This window comes from Coenobita brevimanus, chromosome 71 (genome assembly GCF_032717465.1).
Source record: "Coenobita brevimanus isolate Jiangsu-jjx chromosome 71, ASM3271746v2, whole genome shotgun sequence".
Lineage (NCBI taxonomy): Eukaryota > Metazoa > Arthropoda > Malacostraca > Decapoda > Coenobitidae > Coenobita > Coenobita brevimanus.
The window spans coordinates 47562855-47586651 of NC_137024.1; the positions used below are offsets into that span (position 1 = coordinate 47562855).

The following is a 23797-nucleotide window of genomic DNA, read 5'->3' on the forward strand; positions in this document are numbered from 1 at the left end:
TGGGTGGGTTTGGGTGTGGGTGGGTGGGTTTGGGTGTGGGTGTGGGTGTGTAATATTTCGACTGTTTTGTATTTTATTGTGGTTGGCGTATGTGCATGAGAGAGAGAAAGAGAGAGAGAGAGAGAGAGAGAGAGAGAAAACGTATTTTCAGCAATAACTAATACGAATGTATGGGGAAGGGACAAAAATTGGACATAGATACAATTGGCCTAACGACTCAGTTAAACGATAAAACAAGCTAGTATTCGGCGTTCCATTTAACGAAGCCAAACTACTCTCTCTCTCTCTCTCTCTCTCTCTCTCTCTGCTGTAATGTATTGCTAATCAAACTCTTTCACTGCTGTTTCTGTGAGTGCCATCTTCATATACTCGGCCTACATTTAGTGAGAATTAGCGACAGGAAAATGATGATGATGATGATAGTGATTACGATGATGATGATGATAGGTGATGATATTTTTGAAGAACTGATTTGGGGGAAAGGTGAGGGGGCAGGTGAGATATATAAGGAATTGCGGCTCATTTAAGTTCTTCTGCTGACTGATTCTGTATGTTCCCTTCAATCTGAGGCCTTGTCATAATTCATTTTCGCTACCTCCAGATGATTATATTCTGCTCTGGAGAAGCGTTGCAGATTGGAGTTTGACAGACCCTTCGTTGATTCCTAGAATGTTAGGTGTGTGTGTGTGTGTGTGTGTGTGTGTGTGTGTGTGTGTGTGTGTGTGTGTGTGTGTGTGTGTGTGTGTGTGTGTGTGTGTGTGTGTGTGTGTGTGTGTGTGTGTGTGTGTGTGTGTGCGTGCGTGCGTGTGTGCGTGCGTGCGTGTGTGAACAAGTTCTGCATAGTCGTATGAAGAAAGCAAGAAAAATATTTAAAATATGTCGCACGACTGAACAGATTAAAGGATTACTGACAGCAAATGAACTTCGGAAACTTTATCCGATGCTGAAGAAAATTTTATGCCGATAGCAAAGAAAAATAATAATAACAACAACAAGAACAATAATAATAATAGTAATAAAAATTATAATAAAAATGATAAAACGGAGTCTTGAAAAATAAGTGGTTTATGGAAATAATGTAAAGCTTCATCGCTACGACGTCTCTCTCATGAGCTAAATACAGTCACTGTACAAATAATATTTCAAAAGACGCCATAGTGTGACAGTAGTGAAGAACGTCAAAACCGAGATATTAAGATACAAAAGTAATAAAAAGATTGAAATGCCGTATATACGAGTGCCATCAAACGGGATGTAAATCCGATATTAATGGTTACAAAAAGTATTACTAACGAAAGAAAATAAAAACTTTTGGATTCCAACCCACGATTCCCAATGCAAGAACTTCAAGAAAAGCGAAAAGAGCCCAACTGTTACGGAAAGCACCCATAAAGGAAGGAAGGAAGGACAGAGTAAGTAATTGATATGTGGAAGTGAATTTCAGAAGAACGTAGTGAAAAGAAACAATAAAAATGTACTACACGTATGTCAGTAATTTTTTTTTTTTTTTTTTGACAAAGAAGTAACGGTCAAATCGGCAAAATCTATCAACCTGAAGCAGCCCAAAAATGTTGCTGAATTAAACCAGATATTCTCAGTGGTGAACGTGAAAAAACGGACATTAGCCTCAGTACATAATTGTATCCTTCGTTCAGGGGAGGTAAAGGTGAAATCGAGAAGCAAAAGAAGAAAAAATTAAATTGGAGTGAAAAGTGTCTGTTTAACTTCCTCTATCCAGTAGCTTATTTTTCGTTTTGTTCTTATCGGTATCGGCCGATCTTTATTCAACTTAAGCAGGAGATCTGTTAATGAACATGTTGATACAGTACATATCTAACCAATTCAATGTGAAGTCTCTTCTAGTCGAATAAGATCGTCTAAAGGTACCGGTAGGAAGAATATAATCTAAAATATATTTGTGGATTTCATCAGTTAAACCTATGACTCACAATGGAAGTAGTTAAAACAAAAAAAAAAGCTGAAGAAAAATGAAGCACCAGAATTACATGTTCTTCCGGCAGTAAGAGGTACATGAATGTCGTCAGATATGTATCAACGTTAAGACAACCCAAGAGACATGTCAAATTTAACCAGTGATTCCCAGTGGGGAAGAAGAACAAAAACATGGACGTTTGTCAGTTTGTTAAAATACATTTAGGCTCGTCATCTACACAATGATCAGTACTAAGGATGATACCCATTACTGGTTAATAAGCTGAGCAGAGAAGGGTCTGTGATTTCTACCCCTCTTCCAAAAGACACAACATGACTAAGGCATGCTCCCAAGTCGGAAGGACGGAGGGAGGCATAGGAAGAATTGTTGGCGAGGAAATATGTGAGTTTCAGAAGAAATAAGTGTCGGGACGTAACAAAACATGCGTGGCCAGTTTTTTGTGAGCAGAGGACAATCAGAAACACATACAAGCGTGACTGATAATAAAGCACCCAACAAGGATTACATGAGATTAAAAGACACAATCATCACTTAACAAATCCCTATTTCAGTTCTGGTGTGAACAGACTGGGATAAAGATCATGCCCAAAATTCCCATGGTCAACCAGGATATCAAACCTGGGACCACTCGTTTGGGGATAAAGTGCTCTCAGTGTGTAGGTGAGAGGGAAAGCAATCAAACGTTCCCCCAGAATTCGACATGCAACCGTCACTGTACATCTAGGTTCCTGCTTTCAATTCTAGAGAACAAACAGACTACGGTAATGGAGATCCTGTATAAGTAAGTACTGAACATGATTCTCTGACGGGGGATGTAAATGTGAAATAGAGAGACGTGAGAAAAGGGACAACAGCAAGGCAGCCTACGAACGATGTCTTATTAAGTCTATGATTCTTAAACGATGCAACATCGCTTACAATGGTAAATGAAAGTTAAAAATAGTACCAGTGAAAGAAAAGCATTCGGGAGCTGAATGCTAATCGCCCGCCGGAATATGCTGTTGTCCAAATCCAAGATTTTTGCCATATCTTTATACCTTGAAGGTTTTATGTTGACAGCTCAAGCCGTTCATGAGATATAATGGTGTTAAAGGTGGGCGATAAAAACATGTTGACCTATGACAGCCATTTTGGTGACCTTGACTTTGACCCGCAGAGCCCAATTTTGAACTCGGCCAAGATTTTGGCCATATCCTGATACCTGAAGGTTTCATGTTGACAGCTCAAGCCATTCATGAGATATAATGGGAACACACACACACACACACACACACACACACATACACACACACACACACACACACACACACACACACACACACACACACACACACACAGAGGCAGGCAAAAACATCATCGTTCCGCCTTCTAAATGCGGGCGATAAACATACTCCTCCAGCGGAAACATAAGGGTAATGTGGAGTGAGAAACGCGAGAAAAAAAATATATATCAAAGTAAGGCAGTTTAAGATCGATGTCCAGTTAAATCAATGATATTCAGTAGAACTAGGCCTCGCATTGTGATATATAGATAGATAGATAGATAGATAGATAGATAGATAGGCCGGTCTCTTGAGAGATTATTATTATTATGGACTGCGTTAACGAAATTCAAATTACCAATGTTCCCTGCCTCAGCCTGTGATCGATTTCGTGAACTTTTGATAAACATTCAAACGTCTGTCATTCGACTTCCACCTCTCCAAAGTATACTCCTCCGACAGGGGATGTGAAGGTGAAATGGAGGAGTGCGAGAAAATTATCAAAGGTTGGGAATCCAGGAAGAACGTCGAGTTAAGCCCGTGCCAATCATGAGGTAGAAAAATGTGGTAAAAGTAAGTACTAAACATACTCTTCTGACACGGAACATACAGATAAATCGAGATATGCAAGAAAAAAGCATCAATGTCAAAGAATCTAAGAACGACGTTCAATTACACTCGTGACTCCCAGTGGTGAAACGTTGTGAAGAGTAAACACACACACACACACACACACACATACACACACACACACACACACACACACACACACACACACACACACACACACACACACATTAAAATATAAGTACAGAACAAATTCTTTCGACAGAGGATGCAAAGATAAAACCAAAGATTTCGAGAAAAACTTCAACATTAGATCAAACCAGAAATGCTGTCATATTTAACCCACGTCATTAATACTGTCATTATTACCCGCGGTGACCCGCGTATACCCCAAGTCAGGGTAAATGTGAAATTGCCAGGAGAAAAAATCACAAGTTCATGAAAGATGCCGAATTTATCGTATTATTTTCAATGGAAGAATTTTGTTTATAATGTAAAAAAAAAAAAAAAAAAAAAAAAAAAAAAAAACACTAGAAATAATAAATAATATCTTACTGAACTGGGATATATAGGTGGAACTAAGAAGTGAAAGAAAAAATGAACCTACATAAAGCAACCCAAGAAAGCTGTCGATTTGAACCCGAAGTTTTAGTTGGTGGAACGTAGCGAAGTGAAAAAAAAAAAAAAAAAAAAAAGGAAAAGGAACAATAATATCCCGGCGATGAGCGACAGGGAGCGAGGGCAGCCTTGCATTAACCAACACTGACACCACCCTCGTTTTGCGAACCTCCGTTTTTTTGGCTGTTACCAAGGCCAGGTCAGAGGCGGGCGATTTTCATATTCATCTGCATGGGATGTGGTAGGTGGTGGCGACCATCATCCATTCACTTGATGTAGTGCTCCCTACTTCTTCCTAAGCCTTTATCATTCTTTTTCTGTGCCTGCCCTCCTCTCTTCCTATTTCTCCCATCTTTCCTGTCACTTCTTATTGCTTTTCTTTTCTTTACAGGTGGCTTTACATTGAGTGACAAGCCAAATGGTTTCCTGTAAGCCAAGAAACCATTCACAACGCTGGGTGGTAACCATATAACCATACCATACGTGTTTCCTACATGTCAACAAGAGGGTTGGTGGAGGGTTGGTGCCCCTCCCTGTAGAACAAATAACTCAAAGTCAAATGGCCACCCCTTACAGGATTATGGCGTCTGGCAATAGACAGATAGATAGAATCCTTTCACATGGGGTATACTGTCAGTACAGTATAACAATGATAAGGAACACAGCAAGATTACTGCAATTATTGTTAGTCAGTTAGTTAGTTAGTTAGTAGTAGTAGTAGTAGTAGTAGTAGTAGCAGTAGTAGTAACAGTAATAGTAATAATAATAATAATAATAATAATAATAATAATAATAATAATACAAATAATAATAATAATAACAATAATAACAATAATAATAATAATAACAATAATAATAATAATAATAAAAATAATAATAATAATAATAATAATGAGTAATAGTAATAATAATAATCCATCCATCCATCCATCCATCATCCGATCCTACATTGTCCCATGAGGAGCGTAGGAGCCCGGGGCTAGGCAGTTGGTCTCAACATTTAAGATGAGTGTAGCGAGCCTCACTCATCCCTGAGTGGCATTACATGAGCAGTCAACCCCAACCATCCCTTGGATATAAACCTTCACCGGCTCAATCCGATTGGAGCGCCGTAATTACCCACTAAACCACCAGGCGCCAATATTTGGGTATACTGTATGGTTACCACATAGCGTAGTAAATCGTTTCCTTGTGTACAGGAAACCATTTGGCATGTCACTCAGTGTAGAGTCACCCACAGGCAGAAGAAAGAGGAAAGAATGAAGGAATGAATGACAGAAGAGGGAATGTAAAGTCACCCGTAGGCAGAAGGACAAGGAAAGAATGAAGGAAAGAAAGACAGAAGAGGATGGAGGGAAAGAAGGATGGAGGAGAGGAAAGGGCGGACACCCGACATCAGCACTACATCGAGTAAGTGGATGGTGAGCGCCCCCCCTACCACAAAATAATAATAATAATAATAATAATAATAATAATAATAACATCAACTAGAAGATTGTAACTGTCAGAGAGAGTTACTGATCACAAATGACAATATTGCTGACAGGCACAACTTAGATTTTTTTTTTTTTAATAACTCCAAAACCGCTGGTCAAACTGCCACCAAAAAGTATACTGACCTGGCCCAGAACCAGACTAAACTTCTAGGGTCAACAATTGCATCAGTTGTGTATTCGTTTTTCCTGTATGGAAGGGCAATAGAAAAGTGAGATGTCCGAAATATCGTAATGTCACGGATGAATGGCCATTTCCAGTACATCCCTGCCACCTCTGTCTGGGCATGTCTACAGCAATCAGGACGCTAATACCTTCTCACCTTAGTAACCTGCGTCTCACTCCTACTTCACTCATTCACTCACACTCCGCCTCACCTCGCTTATCACCCCGTCACACACACACACACACACACTCTCTCTCTCTCTCTCTCTCTCTCATACCTGAATTACGCAGGAACAATTTATTTCACCTCATCTACCGTCAACAGTCCAATAGCTTCAACACCCATCATCAAAAATATATATGACATCCCACATAATTACATTAACATAAATATAACCAAGGTCTCACACAGCATACCTCATCCTGTCCGGAAAATCGAAAGCTGCAGCATCCATCACGAAGCAGTTAATTATATCCCACCTAATTACACGATATGTACCGTAATTACATCACATAATTACATCATTAATGAAAGATAGCATACATTGTTACATCACGCATAAATACATCATACACACATCATGCAGTTACATCAGCGATAAGAACATCACTCAATTTCGTCACATTTGATCACGTAATTACACACATAATTACACTCTGCATAGTTACATTATATTTAACTACTTAACTATATCACAGGTTACTACTAATGACCTTAACTGCTCCAATACACTAAGCCTAGTCTCCACCCGAACACTCCAAAAGCGTCTATATCCAGCAGCCGAAAGATCATTACATCATACTTAATTACCTGGCGCATAATTAAAACTGGGACCTTTACTACACAGGAAAGCCATAATTTACTCCAGCAAAATACTAATTACGTTACACATAATTATAATCATACCTAAACTACGCAGGTGAAAAAACCCAGCCTCATGCAAGCTCTCCCAAAGCTTCAACAACTATAAATAAAATAATAATAATAATAATAATAATAATAACAATAACAATAATAATAATAATAATAATAATAATAATAATAATAATAATAATAATAATAATAATAATAATAATACCTATACTACTACTACTAATAATAATAATAATAATAATAATAAAAATAATAATCTATCTATCTATTGCCAGACGCCTTAATCCCTTAAGGGGTGGCCACAAAAAATTGCCTCCATGTCGCCTTGTCCAACGCCATTTCACTGCCCTATTCCCAGCTGACACGCCTCTCTTGTACCCCTCCACTCCATTCCTCCATCTCATCCTCAGCTTCCCCTTCCCTCTTCCCCCCCCTCCATCTCACTCGCATACACTCCTCGTAAGTCTCTCAATCTCCGTCCTCTCCACATGGCCATAACAACAATAATAATAATAATAATAATAATAATAATAATAATAATAATGATGATAATAATAAATAATAATAATAATAATAAATAATAACAATAATGATAATAATAATAATTATGGTAAAAATTGCGTTATACAAGAACACAGCTATTCCCAACAAAACTCTCGAGAAGTTTCAACATCCATCACTCAACCCAGGTAGACTTGGTGAGATAAGGAGCAGATTGAGGAAGTGTATATTATAATGGCCAAGACACCGTTAGTCATAAAAGAGGTTAACTGCATTTTTTTAATGTGTCCGACTCTCGACATAGGATAAAGAACCTGTTCCTTGAGGCCCAGTAGTCGTCCGACGCACTATATACTACCAAATGTCATCACTTCGGCGCTAACACCCACCCTCCATATTGAATACATGCTCGGTCTGTCTCATACATGGCTTGTGTATTGGTATTAGCGGTGGTGATTTTACATGTCGTAGGCCGTAGGGTCGTCCGGTGGATCAGTAAAGTCTGTTTTGACGGAATTCAAATTGTTAATCTGCTCCCTGGCCCAACCGCGTCCGTTGAGACAGCAGACCACCTCTTTACCTAAGAACAAAATACACTACCCCAACCCAAACATTCCAAAGTTTCGACATCCATCAGGCAAAACTTCTACTAACGAGATTTGTTTAGACGCTAGTAATTACATCACTCACAAGGACATGTCTCACTTACACAAGAAAATATACCTGTCCTATTCATATACTCAACGCCCTAATTTCCATCACAAAAAGTTATTTCAACCGGGATTTGATTTGGGGTGCAAGTTCAGAGAGACGTATTAGTAATAACTGTGAGACCTATCGTTTTAATAATAGTCCCTACATCGTGCAAAAATATTAAAAAAAAAAAAATCCTGAACTGCATCACAAAAACATATTTAACCAATCCGCAAAACTCCGAGGCATCTCCGACATTCAATACGTATCGGCAAATATCTTCTTGGAACTAGTGGCGCCAGTAACTTGGCTGCTCAATACGATGGCTTCAGTTACATCACACAGTCATACGTGGGCCTTAAAATGTGAAAGAATAAAATACCTTTCCCCTAACAAAATTCTCCAAAAGTTTCAACAGCCAACACCAAACATATCAACTTACATATCAACTTGGGCAAACTTGATGAGATAGGATACAGGTAAGGGGGATGTACAGTACTTGGAATGGCTGTAAAACCTTTCGCGGTGAAGAATTTAACTGTATCACACAAAAATAAAGCCTTAATAACTCAAGAACAACACACTTCATCCTCATCCAAATATTCCAAAAGTTTCAATACCCACCAGACACTTGTTCCTCTGACAGACTTGGTGCGACAGAGTGCAGTTGGAGGATGGGTACTAGTAATGGCTGTGAGACACTTTGTAATTAAGAGGTTACTTGTATACAAAGAAAGAAGGCCTTAATAACTCACGAACCACACACCTCATGCTCATCCAAATATTCCAAAAGATTCAACATCCATCACGAATAATGCAGCCAAGGTAGACTTGGTGAGACGGTGCAAGTACAGGCGACGGTAGGTAATGGCTGTGAGACCTTTCGTTATGAGGGGGTTAAATATATCACACATCAGTAAAAACCAATATCTGAATTACACAACAACAACATAAATCATCCATCTCAAAACTACCATATACTTCATTAAGAGTTCCGATGCGGATCTTTGCTTCGGTATTATTATTAAAGACTGTTTAGACATCAATAATTACATCACACATATCGTAACGGAAAAAGACATAAGGAACATCACCCCATCCTGCTGCGCAAAAATCCAAAAGAGTTAAGAATTTGAATATCCATCAACAACAAAAAATTCTTCCAACCCTAGACCTGGTGAGACAGGGTGCAGGTGCAGAGGGCGTACTTGTAATGGCCGTAGCAGGAGTTGGGGACAATATTCCTGGCGACAAACTTTCTCAGGGATGCTGAAAGTACCATTTGAGCCGCGCACGAGCACCCAAGAGCGAGACAATGATGCCGCCCAGGTATCGTCCACAATTTTCCCTAGATATTCAACCACACCTACCTCCATCACTACTGCAACCACCAACACTACAGCCAAGATAACCACAACCATCACCAAAACCTACACAACCACAACAACAACAACCATCACTATAACCAAGATAACCAAAAACCACAATGAACACAACCACCACGACCACATCAAACACCACCACCACAATCACTAACACGACCGCCACCATAAGTCACCACCACAACTACCACCACAGCAACAACAACCACAACAACACCCAGAACCAACACAACAACCTAGGTCCTCTTCTGTCGATCGTGTACCTTTGCTCTTACACGGCCAGGTTTATTTTCGTCATATGTCTGCATTTGCGTGGGACGTGTTTTTAACCACACTGCTGGCAAGACGACTTTGTTGTTTCATTCTTACTCACTCCAGACGATTTTACTTTTAGCATTCTAGCTGTTGAAGGGGTTACTGAAGACTATGTACTGTATAACCCCTATTGTTTGAAAGACCTCTCAAAGAACTAAGCAAAATCATCCACGAACAACTGGAATAAATCAATGAGAGAAGACGTCACAGTAACGAAAAGGTTAACCAATTCACCAGGACGGCATGTATATTATTTCATTCTTGCTTTTTCCATATAATTTTCTTCAGCTTAGACATATTCTTCGAACCGGAATGATAGATAGTCTCTTCTTACTCCGTCGTTACCTGATAGCATTGCAAAGGTAAATAAACCTAGAAATAGCAAATAAATTAAGAACGTCATTGTTGTGAAGGGGTTAATTTCCTCCTTGGGTGGATATGACTGTAATTTTTTCATTTTTTTTTGTTGGGATGTCCTAGTAACTTTATTTCTGGATGGGATGTGCTAGTAATTTTGTTTCTTTGAGTTGCATGCTAACTTGTAATTCATCAGAGCTTCACTGGGCACTTGGATGTCTCTCGTGTCTTCTATCTGTTTCTTAAGCATAACCTTCTGACTGAGCACAATAAAAAACTGAAGAAGATGGAGATGGAGGTGGAGATGAAGAAGGAAATGAAGATGATGATGATGATGATGATGATGATGATGGTGATAATGATGATGATTATAAATAAGCTAGGAACCTTATATACGTACGTCTGGATAAGGACAATATGCTAAATTTAGGGTCAACGATTACGTATTCATGCAAGGTGACGTAGCTATGAATATTCTGGCTTAAATGAAGGCTGAAGAAAATTATCTAAACCTGATCCATACGAGGATATTATCATTTCATACCTGCTGCCTTTAAACCATCACATTCATCTTACGATTGATTTTTTGTACTGGAAGGTTTACGAACACATACAGCTCTTTTTTTTTTTTTCCCCTTCACTGTTGATGGTCATCTTAAGGTAAATAAAATTGTCATGTAATATTAGAAATATAATACAAAAAAGGCTTCATCCTGCTAACGCGTTTAACTCCTTTAATTATGATATCATCCATGTTAAATGACTATTGTCACCGTCAGAGGATTTCACTGAGCTTAGGGGAGACCTCTTGTTCTTACAGGGTTATTAAAGATTATAATTAACCGCCTCGAAAAGTCTGTCCTCAATATAATACGTTCATGTCTAATAAACAAGTTCTAGACAGATGCAGGACCAAATGGAACTTGCTAAAGTGAAGCACCGTATGAGGTTTGCTAGACTGATTCGTTTTGCATGTGAAAATCCTTAAGGGGCGTATCATGTGGGGCTTTGGTCTAGTGAAGCATCATGTGTGTGTGTGTGTGTGTGTATGTGAAATATTTACGGAACAGAACTGAAGCACCATACGAGGCTTCGCCAGAGAGAAGTACCTAGCGTGTGAATATCCACTGACTAATTTTGGCTTCTAGGGATGTCATCGAATCTGAAAAGGCGTCCATGGGAGGAAGAGATGTAAAACATTCATATGAAATACCTATCGCTGAAATGCATCTCAGAACTGTTTTTTAGGTCACTCAGTTTATTGGCCACGTTACAGTTAGGCATGGTAGTGGAAGGGTGTGTGATGATTATTTCCTACCCCAGGGTTTATACCAATGACGCTAACCTGACACCCTCACAATTACCGCTGTACATAACCTTTAATTTTATACTACTACCACCACCCCACTACCTTTAACAGATTATCACTATTTTCAACTTACCACTCACATTGTCAACTACCTACCTTCAGCCCCCTACATCTAATCCCCTACCTCTAACCCCTACTAGTAACACCCCACTACTTCCCGCACCCCCACCACTACCACTAGCCTCATACCAGTGCTAATATCACAACTCTTCCACTACCACTCACCCTCAACCACAACCACTCACCCTCTACCACTACCACTAAACCCCCACCACTACCACTAATCCCCCACCACTGCTACTAATCTCTACCATACTAACCTCCTCTCACAACCACTAACCCTCTACCGCCACCATTAAAGCCCTGCCACTACTACTAAACCCATTACTACTACCACTAACCCCCCACCACTACCATTAACCCCCAGTCACTACCGCTATCTCCTTACCACTACCATTAACCCCTACCACTACCACTAACCTCCTGGCACAATCACAGACTCCCTACCACTATCACTAACCCCCCATCATAACCACTAACTTCCACCACTACCACTAACCGCTACCAATGCCACTCACCCCCTGGCACTACCACTAGCCCCAATCACTACAACTCAGGGTTGGATCAAAATCTTTTTTTTAGAGGTCAAATACAAACACAAATACTTTTGAAGTTATGATACTGATACAAAAATACAAATTCAAATACTTTTATTCCCAAATTCAAAAATACAATTACAAATACAAATACCTACATATCAGAATTACATATTATCATCATTAATGCACGGAAAAATTCACAAATTGCCTGTATGTAACAACACATAAAGCAATCTGAAGAAATACAAATACAAACACAAAATACTTTTTTCTGGGTGCCAAAATACAATTACAAATTCAAATACTTTGAAAATGTATTTTAAATACACCTCAAATACCAAGACAATTGTACTTGATCCACCCCTGCCACCACTAACCCCTTACCACTAACACTATCCCCCTACCATAACCACAAACCCCCTACTACAGCCACTAACCCCTTCCTCATGTCTTCACAGCCTGGGGTACTCAGTGTTGGTGGCGGTGGGGCTGTCTCGGGCGGGCAGACTGAGAGCCCCGGGACTACTGCTCCTGCTGGTGGTGTTCTCCTGCCGCACCCTTCAGAGGAACAGGGATTGGCAGACCAGGGAGACGCTATTCCTGTGAGTATTGTATTTTTACGCTTGGGTCTTAGCGCCATGCCTTAGCTGGGTATGGAGGGTTACTAGCACTTTCTCCTTGGCGATTTGTTTTTCCCAAATCACATCAATGTCCAGCGACAGTGTGAAGAAAATACTTCAGTATGATGGGGTAATAACGAAGTACTTAATTCACTGGCTGCTATGGGAACGCTTCTGGTACTATACGTGGACTGAAACAAGACTATATTATGCGCCCGAGAGAAATTTTAGTGATCAAAATATTCAACCCTACCTCGATCAATCGTTTTGCTGCAATGGGCGCACTTTGATGTATGCTTCAGGCCAAACCCAGATATTCAGTTGAGGGATGTTCTGGAAGATAAAGAGTTCGCCTAGGTTAGAGGGCCATATTCAAGTGTCCTTACAACTTCTCCTTAGCGACGGATTTTACTCATTATATCTCATTATCCATTTGTGTGTGATGCGAAGTATGTCTACAGTAAAATTATATAATTACCATACAAGAGGATGTTAAGATGTAATAAATAAATAAAATAAATCGCTAAATTGGTGTTACTAAGTCCCCTATACCACATACAGCACGGCGCACAATAATATGTGTGTGTGTTTCTCCTGCAAAACTGTTAAATACTAACGTAATTAAGGATACGCAATAATGTTTTTTAAACAAAACAAATATGGGCGTAATTTAATTGCCAGAATCAGCACAGAAACTGCAGCATTCTGCAGCCACAGTATAACGAGAATGGGAACAAAGTGGTACGGTGTCTGTGTGAATAAAATGCTTCGGTACTTCAAAGACAATGGACGAATAAATTTATGGTAGATAATATGGACATGAAGTTCAGTACTATTACTAACGAGGAGACACAACACAGTGGAATATCTCCGTTCTATCTCCTTGTCAGCAATAGGTTCGTTCGTTCGTTCATAGATTCCCTGCACCTGTAGTGCAGGCCGGGCCATACATTAGCCCGGTCAGTGGGTTATGGGCTGGTTAAAAAACAGTTTTGGGGGAGGACAGGAACTGGGGATTGCCCAGCACATACGTCCTGTCTCCTGACCGGCTTTGTGGTGTGTGTGCGAGCAATAGGTGCTAACAAGTAGCTTACATGTGGTGGCGTTGAGCACCTTCGGTTGAGCTAAGCAGCTGTGACGTCCACTCGGGAACCAAAACTTCTCATATTTCCCTTCACCTCGCCATAGGGAAGGGCCTGGCCCTGGCGAGGCTCTGTCTGCCATAAGGGGATGCTGGGTCACTGCATGTTGTACATTTACTGAACTGTACCAGTAGGACGGCCCCACAGAAGCAGTTGCTTACTCGTGGTTGACGGGACTGTTCGGTCTGACAGACCAAGATTATGTAACAACAACAGATGACGAGGAATGGTATGAAGATAAAAACTGTAGCTAAGTATTGGTGTCCTGGATGGTTATGATAAATACTGCAGACGAATAATTAGCCGTGAAGACAATTTTTTCATTTTATTCATGCTACCATACGATCCAACAGTAAGGAGAATAGCAGACTAAGTTCACATCAAATGAGCCCCTGCCGAGGGCAACTACCTTATAATGATTTAATGAAACTTTACGGTCACCTTTCATAGTGGAAGACTTAATGCAGATTAATTCTAACCCATTCATTGTGAAAGGTTTCCCTGAAGTCAGAGAAAATGGTATTCGAAGGAGAAGGTACAATTTAATAAGACATCATCCTAATGAAAAGATAAATGACTGATATCACTAACGACTGGTTATTAAGTGATACTGTGGACAAGTAGATGAAGACAGATACTGTGGTGGACGAGAGGGTATCGATAGACACTGTGGTCATTTAAAAAAATTATATGTACTGAGCAAGTTCCTAATCATAAATACTGAGGGTGGGAGGAAAATAGTAAAACTGCTTTTTTTCTACTATTTCTGATTTTTTTAACGTTGCTAAATGCATTATGACTTATCAACTGGAATAGCAACCGATTATGATGGCAGGGTAAGAGGACGTATGTAAAATATATAAACCTTATTGCCATAAGAAATAATAATTTTTTTTTTAATGTTAACAGATTTTACTAAATTATCAAATAATATATGATTGTTGAATATATTACGTGTATATATTTATGCAAATGTGTTAATCTGTTATACTCATGTGTGTGTGTGTGTGTGTATATATATATATATATATACACTCTCATCTTAAATGTCGGAATCAACTGCCTAGCCTCGGGCTCCTACACTCCTCACGGGGCAATGTAGGATTGGATGATGGATATATATATATATATATATATATATATATATATATATATATATATATATATATATATATATATATATATATACACACAAAGAATATGTGCGTGTGTGTGTGTGTATGCGGGAGTGTGTATGTATCTGTGTGTGCGTCCGTGTGTCTGTGTGTACACCTGTATGTGTGTGTTTGTGTGTGTGTGCGTGTGTGACTAATTTTAGGCTCCGAAAAGATGTTCGCTAATGATGTGTATGGTTTGTGTGATGGCCAGGGCTGGGTTGAGGACGCTGCCACACAATGCCAAGATGCACTACAACTTCGCCAACCTGCAGAAGGACCTGGGCAACACAGACCTCGCCAAACACCACTATCAGGAGGCCATCAGGTCAGTAGAAGAGAAACATACCGGTATAAACTAGGCTGAGTGAGCGCGTGTCAATACCGATCAGACTCTTGGATAAGCTTGTTTCATCCTAGTGTCTTTTCAACCTGAAGTATACTTGGGCACCTGGATATAACATCGACTGTTAGTGGCTGCATTCTAGGTTAAAATTGAGACTTGGCAGATAATGGTTGTATTCCATAATTATCCTAGTGCAGCAGATAAGCGTTCATACAAAACCTTATTATATTTCTTGAATCAATTAGCCGGTATTCCTTCCCTGTAGACTCTGGACCGTGTTCTTGTTGGCTTGGGAGACTTCGTGGCACCTCTTCCTCAGCGACTTATTTTGCACATTACAGCTTGATATCTTCTAGTATGTTGTTCAGGCAAGGTATGTCGCCTTTAAAAACAATTAAAAAAATCTTGCACAGAACAGAATAATGGGGTGTAATATAAAATGAAGAATTGTTGTTAAGTTTCCTGTGCCAGATAGATTACTGCTCTATCTTGGGTGGTAAGGAGGCTGGTTAATGAAGCTTATCACCATCCTTTCCGTAGTCGTGTGCCTTGAATTACACCCCGACATATTTTTAAGTGCTCTTAGCCTTTTTAGGGCGATACATTTTCCATTAAAAATAACGCAAAGTGTAAATGTAAAAATTATAATGGCCAGTTTGATTTGCACCTGACAGAACTAGGCAATTCTCACAGCTTGAAGGGTGAGTTGTGGTTGTGTGAAAATTGATGAGTGATACGAGGTAAAGATTAGTCTCCTTACCCATTAATCAGATCGGCCCTCCACTCCAGTCAGAGTACACTTAGCCATCAAATGAGCTAAAAGGAGTTAGGAGTTTCTGTCAGGTAAAAAAAAAAAATAATAATAACGTTACACTAAAGAGGAGTTGCCACGAAGTCTCATATAGTAACGAGAATGCGTCCCTACGTCGGTATCTCCATGTTTTTCTCTGACTTAACCCCTTCGATTCGGTGAAGTCTTATATATGTTATTCTTAGTAACACCAGACGGTTTCATTCAGTATATGGGTGGCTTATAGGGTGGAATGGGTTAAAGGTTGATGTCACTACCTGATTAACTACCTGGACAGTCTCCTAATGTGCTAAAATTGCCTGCAGGAAGCAGGAGCAAACTAAAAAAATAAAAATAAAGCATATTATTGAATGACTTAATGATCTTGGCCGGCCTCCATGACACTGGTCGATTGCCAGATATCCAGCAACCAGCCTGAGCTCCTACTTGCTTCTCTGCCACTCACTTACACCTCTCCATCTGAATTTCTTCTTTATCACCCGTCCTCCTTCTGCATCTAAACTCTCATCTCCACACACACCTCTCACTCATATTTCTAAATCTAGCTCTTTATTACACACCTTTCCACCCATCAATACTTCTACTATTAAGCTTCTTCTCTCACACCCCTCCTCTTCTTCCACCTCCTCCTCCTCTTACAGTTAACATTTTCCTTTCACACAGTTTTACATCTAAACTCTGTTTCACGCCCTTCCTCCCTCTCTTAGTTCAGAATCTAGCCCATTCTTTCACACTTCAACTTAATCATGCTTATAATCTATGCTCCTTCTCTTCACACATTTGCTCATTCTGCCACACGGTTTCTCCTTATCTTGCCTCTAAAACAAACTTGTTGTCTTACACACTTCCTCCTTCTACATCTAAGCTCTTTTTTCCCACGCACTTTACCCTTCTCCATCTCCATCTTAGCTTTTACTTCCATCCTTCTCGTGCCACTCAATCGTATACAGCTTCTTTCACATCTTTGTTTCTGCATTTCACACCTTTTCTTACGTTAATGTTTCTAAATCTAAGCTCATTTAACACTCTTTCTCCCACTCCTATATCTATGATTCTCCTTTCACGCCCTTCCCTCACTCACATTTCGACAGCTACCCTCTTTCTTTCAAACCCTGTCTTCCTCTCCTATACCCACAACTAGTTTTCCTCCTTCACGCACCTTCTCTTAACACACCCATCCTTCATCTCATAAGAACGTGCCTCATTCTGTCACATCCTTTAGCTTTCACACATTTCTTCATACATCTACACTCAATCCATTCCTCCCACACATAATTTTATGTCTACCCTCTTTCACACCCTTCCTCCGACTCATACTAGTATATCTAGATCACACTTTTACACCCTTCCTCCCACACATACCAAGGCGACTTCTTTTAATCTCTTTCTCCCACTCATACATCTTAATCTAAGCTCCTTCTTTCATACTCCCCCTCTCATTCATTTTTCTTTAAGCTCCTTTTTCCAAACACGTCCTACATCACAATATAAACTCCTTATTGCTCACGCCTTTTCCTTTACGTATTAAATGGAGTGAATAGGTAAGGTCTGATACTATAATCGGCTTTGTGGGCTAGATTAACTAAGGTGTCGTAACTTTTCATATTTTCATTATTCCCGGTAACATTCAGTGGTAGGTGGTGGCCATCATCATCCACCCACTCGATGTACTTTCTTCTTCCTTCACCTTTATCGTTCTTTTTATGTCTGCCCTCCTCTTCCTATTTCCCCCATCTTTCCTGTCAATTTTTATTACTCTCCTTTCCATTTTAGGTGGCTTTACACTGAGTGACAAGCCTAATGGTTTCCCGTAAACCAGGAAACCATTTACAATGCTGGGTGGTAGCCATATAACCAACCCATTTGTGCTCCCAACGTGTCAACAAGTGGGTTGGGGAAGGGTTAGTGCCCATCTCCGTACAACAACTAACTCAGATATAAAATGGCCATCCCTACACGGGATCATGTCGTTCTGCCTATAGATACACAGACAGAATATATAGTAAAATTGGTGATAATCCCCTCACCTTATCCATCCAATCACCTGAAAGCTGAAGCGCCAACTATGAGGTTTAGTGCAATGTTTGGCTGCAGAGAGCGAGGTATTCATTTGACTGTGTTGTTCCCCGGTGGAGGAAGAATGATAAGATGAGGGAAGCGAGGATTGCTTGGCGGTCAATAGTGTTTGCCAGCGCAGGTTGGCAAATGGCGGGTAAAAAAATTATAAAATGGAAGATACTGAAAAACTACCATAATATCAACGGGTAAAGGACGTACGGAGGTGATATGTTGTACGTTATAGAGATGCCCTTTATCATCAGAAAAAAGTTATCTGACCAAAGTTGGTGCATGATGTATGATTGTGTATCCGGTACCCCAACGGATTCACAATGATGCAAATTTACACACACACACACACACACACACACACACACACACACACACACACACACACACACACACACACACACACACACATGCGCGCACACACAAATAGATAGATAGGTAGACTGATAGATATAGACAGATGGATAGGTAGACAGACAGACAGATAGATATTCACCAAAATTTATATACATATCAATTCTGTGATATGATAGCCCCCAGCGCGTACCACTACAGCCTGGCCCTTAAAACTCATGCAACCATGAACTCTATTGAGAGAACTGGGTACGAGTATCCACAAGCACTAAGGGTAAATTTCAAGTACAATTCACAACGACGTAGTTTTATATATGGTGAATATATATATATATATATATATATATATATATATATATATATATATATATATATATATATATATATATATATATATATATATCTATATATATCTGTGTGTGTGGGTGTTTTGTATGTGTGACCGTGTTGCAGTCGGGCTGGAGTAATTAAAAGAATGCCGGCACTTAACTGCGCACGTTGTGAAGATTTGTGTAGAAAAAAAATGACATATTTGTTGCCGTGGAGATCACTGCAGTTAGGGTTACAGAAAGGCATTGAGGACTGCCGTGTGGCTGCTCGGTATCTCCGTTACTGTAAAATAGTCAGCCTTAGTTTGTGTTCACCATCCAATTCTACCACTGGCTAAAAGGAAGTCGTAGCCAGATTTTCTACTGAACAAAGACATGTTGTTCATTACCATGGTTCGAAGCTTCACAACGCTGTCACTCGTGCACTCCGGAAAAGCTCCCAAACACCAACAGATCTTCGTTAGGTGTAAAATCCTGGCTATGACTTCCATCCACGAGGGGTAGGGATGGACAGTGGCTCAGCAGAAATCATGACTCACTAAATTTAATTCACCTTGACTTGGCCCAGATTTTTGTCCTTTTGCGGCTCGTTAAACGTAACTTAATGGCAGAATAAGATGATGCTACGGCCCTACAACCTTTTCATGGTAGTGTACATCTTAAGTGACCAGCTTCATGTTCTTATGTTAACCTAATGTTGCAACTCAGCATTCAAGGCGGAAAGATGGCAAGTTTAGGCGAAGTTAAAAAGAAAAGAGTATGGTGTACGTTTACCACGGACAATATTTGTGGTGGAGCCGACAGAAAAGGAACCATTTGTTCTAAGAAAAGTACGAGTCCTTCATTTTTAATCCATAGAGGGCTAACAATAATTTCTGTAACGGTTTTGATAGTTGTCATTTGAAATAACAATAGGAGTCACTAAAAGAAAAAAAAAAAAAAAGGACTGTCATTGTCAAAGTCATAGGTAATTCACATATTATATCGCTGACGACATCTCATAGCACTCCGTAAATTTCCTTCCGTGAATAACCACCCACCAGCAAACCTCATGAAGAATGGTATAAACGACTTCTATATAATTATGCAATTTCATTTTAATTCCTGTAGTGGTCAGACGATGCTTATTCACCTTACAAATGGTTTTCAGTGCTGAGACTTTTTTTTTTCACAATCCCAATTAACTCATCTCATTTTTATGACAACTCTTCGCAATTTATTCTTGCATCCACCAGACAGTTTTATGGAGTTAAAGACAGACCTCTTGTAGCAACTGGTTTTCCTGCAAGCAACGAGAGATGACGTCATGCAGTGGCACCGATATAAATGGACAGTGACGCTACCTGATTATACAAACATTCCTCAACTCCTTCCCTATCTCTCGGGAGGAGGACGATAGACCACCGGTAAAAGGCATATTCAGTCTGCAATCCATCGGGTTCACATTTCAGATGAACCTGGGGTAACTACCACAAGCAAACAGAACAAACCACTGGCTGCATCGCAAATCATACATCAGTTAACCTTACAGTTCGGGGACGTCTTGCACAGTTCATTCTTGTAAACAACTGACAAATTGAATTAGCTTAGACGAGACTTGTACGACTGGAGGCGTTCGCAGAATACAATACAAAAGGCGTCATCGTGGCGAAAAAGTTATCTGCAATCAAAAGGGGCATTTTGCTACGTGTCTCCCAGATAACACACCTGTTAATCACCGTCTGCTTGTGGCATTAACGCTATCAAACTCGTATGACTATTCTCTGCCGAAATCAAAAAAATAATCGCCTGGCGTCAGTTAGAACAAGATAATAAGAGTTACTCCGACCATGAGGAAGTTAACAGTACCAATGTGAACATTCCGAGTCCTATAACTCACTCTTAGCATTATAAAATCGTCTGTTGCTAACTAGAACAGAATATTAGAATTCTCTTTAATATGAAAGGGTTAACTACTAACCTCTAGAGTAGCAAGCTCAGATTTAAGAACACCTTTATTACCATGACGTCTGATATTAACGTATTCTTGCTAACACCAGACGATTTTGTTTAACTTGGAGAACCTATTACAGTGAAGGATTTAGAAACAGTCTCCATTAAACGCCTTGACCATGTGAGATCTCTCTAAAACTGAATAAAATGATCAGGTGTTAGAAGAGCATGGAATAAAAAAAGCGTCGCGGTGGTGAATGAGCTGAACACATACATGATATAACACGTTCATTTGCACTACTAACACACACACACACACACACACACACACACACAAAGCCACGTCACATTAGTTTGCATTATTAACACAAATGGGTAGGCCACTCCAATATGGTCCAGAAACAGAGCACAGCACGTCAACTATCACTAACACTAACAAAAACACTAATAAGCACACCAATAAAACTCTAACAAAAGTAAATACACACACACACACACACACACACACATTATTCCTGAAGAGGTTAACTATGACTACATCGTACCAATCCAGTTCGAAAACTCTCTTTTAAAGGTGAACACATTTGTTTGGAGATAGAAAAAAACAATATTTCTCAACAGACTGAAGAAGTTAATTATCTGTACTAACACACTGGGTCGTGTTCTCGTTTGCGATTTATTTTGCTTATTACAACTTATTATTAACTGTGTGTGTGTGTGTGTGTGTGTGTGTGTGTGTGTGTGTGTGTGTGTGTGTGTGTGTGTGTGTGTGTGTGTGTGTGTGTGTGTGTGTGTGTGTGTGTGTGTGTGTGTGTGTGTGTGTGTGTGTGTGTGTGTGTGTGTGTGTGTGTGTGTGTGTGTGTGTGTGTGTGTGTGTGTGTGTGTGTGTGTGTGAGACCGATGCAAACACTGTCATTATTACAAACACATAAACAATATACTAAAGGGTACTGAGGTGTGAGAATGCAAAATAAATAGCCAAGGAAGAAGTTCCACAAAGTCTGCCTTGGCATCGAGAATGCGGCACACTGAAAGCGAGGTGATTTACCTTCATTAGGAGAGAGATGCGGGTCACGTTAATAAACTTCTCGGAATTCAAATGGTTTGGTCATTAAACTAAGTGTAACCCTTTCACTGCGAGGGGACCAGCTTAAGATGAGTACCCTCTGCCGTGGCAAGAATATAATCAAAGTTTTTATCCCACTGAAGTAAGTACGAGACTGTTTCTAACCTCGTCATCGAAATCTGAACAAAGTCGTGGAAACAGAAATAAATGGAAAAGAGCCGAGGTATGTAAAGGATTAACAGGTTACCTCAAATTGTCATATTTTAGCTTGGCCTACAATTGCCATCTGATCTTTGTGAATGCTGAACTGTAACGATATTAACAATAGATTATGATGCTGGTGTTGTGGGAATGATATAGAGCCAGAACACTTTTTTTTTTCTGCCACTGAGCTACGTGAGGTATGCTGTGAAAGAACAAAAATCTGCGGCAAGTTAAAGTGAGACGGGTTAATTGGCAAGGAAAAGAGAATGAGTTGGTTTGGAAGGAATACACGCGAAAAAGCTCTAGTTGTTTACTGTTCCCTCTCCCCACCCAATTTTTATTCTTCAAAAGCTGCAGCAACACACACACACACACACACACACACACACACACACACACACACACACACACACACACACACACACACACACACACACACACACACACACACACACACGCACACACACACACTCACACACGCACGCACGCACGCACGCACGCACGCACACACATTCATTCACAAACATGGAACCAGACACACACACACACACACACACACACACACACACACACACACACAGACACACACACACACACATACACAGACACACACATACATTCACAAACATGGAACCAGACACACACACACACACACACACACACACACACAAATGGGAGGCAAGATCATTTGATTTGCACTGTAGTTTTCGATTACAAACGGACAGGCCACACCTTGTCATATGCATATTGCCTAATGTATTTTTAATGCAGAAAAAAGGAACCCAAGGTTTAGAGCCTGAAAAGCTCGTTCTCTCCGGATAAATGAACAAAGGAGAGAACCCAATTCAAGAGTAATTCACTTTGAGCTGCATGGACACACTGCATTTAATGACTGGAAATTATGGGCAAAGGGGAATACATACAGAAGATGACAGTTTTCACTTGACCAGTTGTACATATGAACGACTTAGAGTGCCGTTTGACTCTTTCATTAGAGATGGGCAGAAAAATGGTGAAAACATATGGATAGATGGATACTGCGAGGCCGCATTAACAGGTAAGGGATGCAAGCACAGCGCTCAGATCAGTGATCATATTTGTAGTGATACAAGGGGTAAAAGGTGCATCACAGTGGCTGAGAGAGGAATTGGACAGGCGTCAGCGAGAGCAGTTGATGAGACGAAAAACCTTTGATTCCACTCTGCAAGTGCTGTATGTGGCGAACTTCACTACACGAGGGCTGTAGCTATTCCCTACATGGACGAATAAGGTAACTGTATATAGTGAGTAAATGGGACTACTTAAACATTGCTCAGTGTTGGTTCACCATACCTCTGGGAAGCTGTCTTGCTAAAGAAGCTGTGTATGGCTTCCAAGACAGATCATGAAGAAATATGGCACCAAGAGGATTAAAGAATGATTAAGCACTGAGCTGTTTTGTTGAATGTCAGCGGTCATGTGGACGACTGTGCCGAGGTGCGAAAGGGAAGACTTACACTTATGAGGTCTTAAGAAAAAAAAAAAAAAAATTGCCCAAAGCAGAAAGAAGAGACTGATCATACGATACGTGTGTACAGCCTCATCCTATGCCTCTTGTAGTGACATTTATGATGGACAAATTG

At 40.0% G+C, this 23797-nt stretch overlaps 1 protein-coding gene across 1 annotated transcript in view; it reads left to right on the forward strand.

Annotated features, from left to right (window-relative positions):
- Positions 1-23797, forward strand: part of LOC145406772 (protein O-mannosyl-transferase TMTC1-like) — a 328915-nt gene that overhangs the window by 197646 nt on the left and 107472 nt on the right. The window contains exons 9-10 of the mRNA XM_080277869.1: positions 12609-12752; positions 15281-15394. Of these exons, the coding sequence (XP_080133995.1) occupies positions 12609-12752; positions 15281-15394 (258 nt within the window). The remainder of the gene's footprint in view (positions 1-12608; positions 12753-15280; positions 15395-23797) is intronic.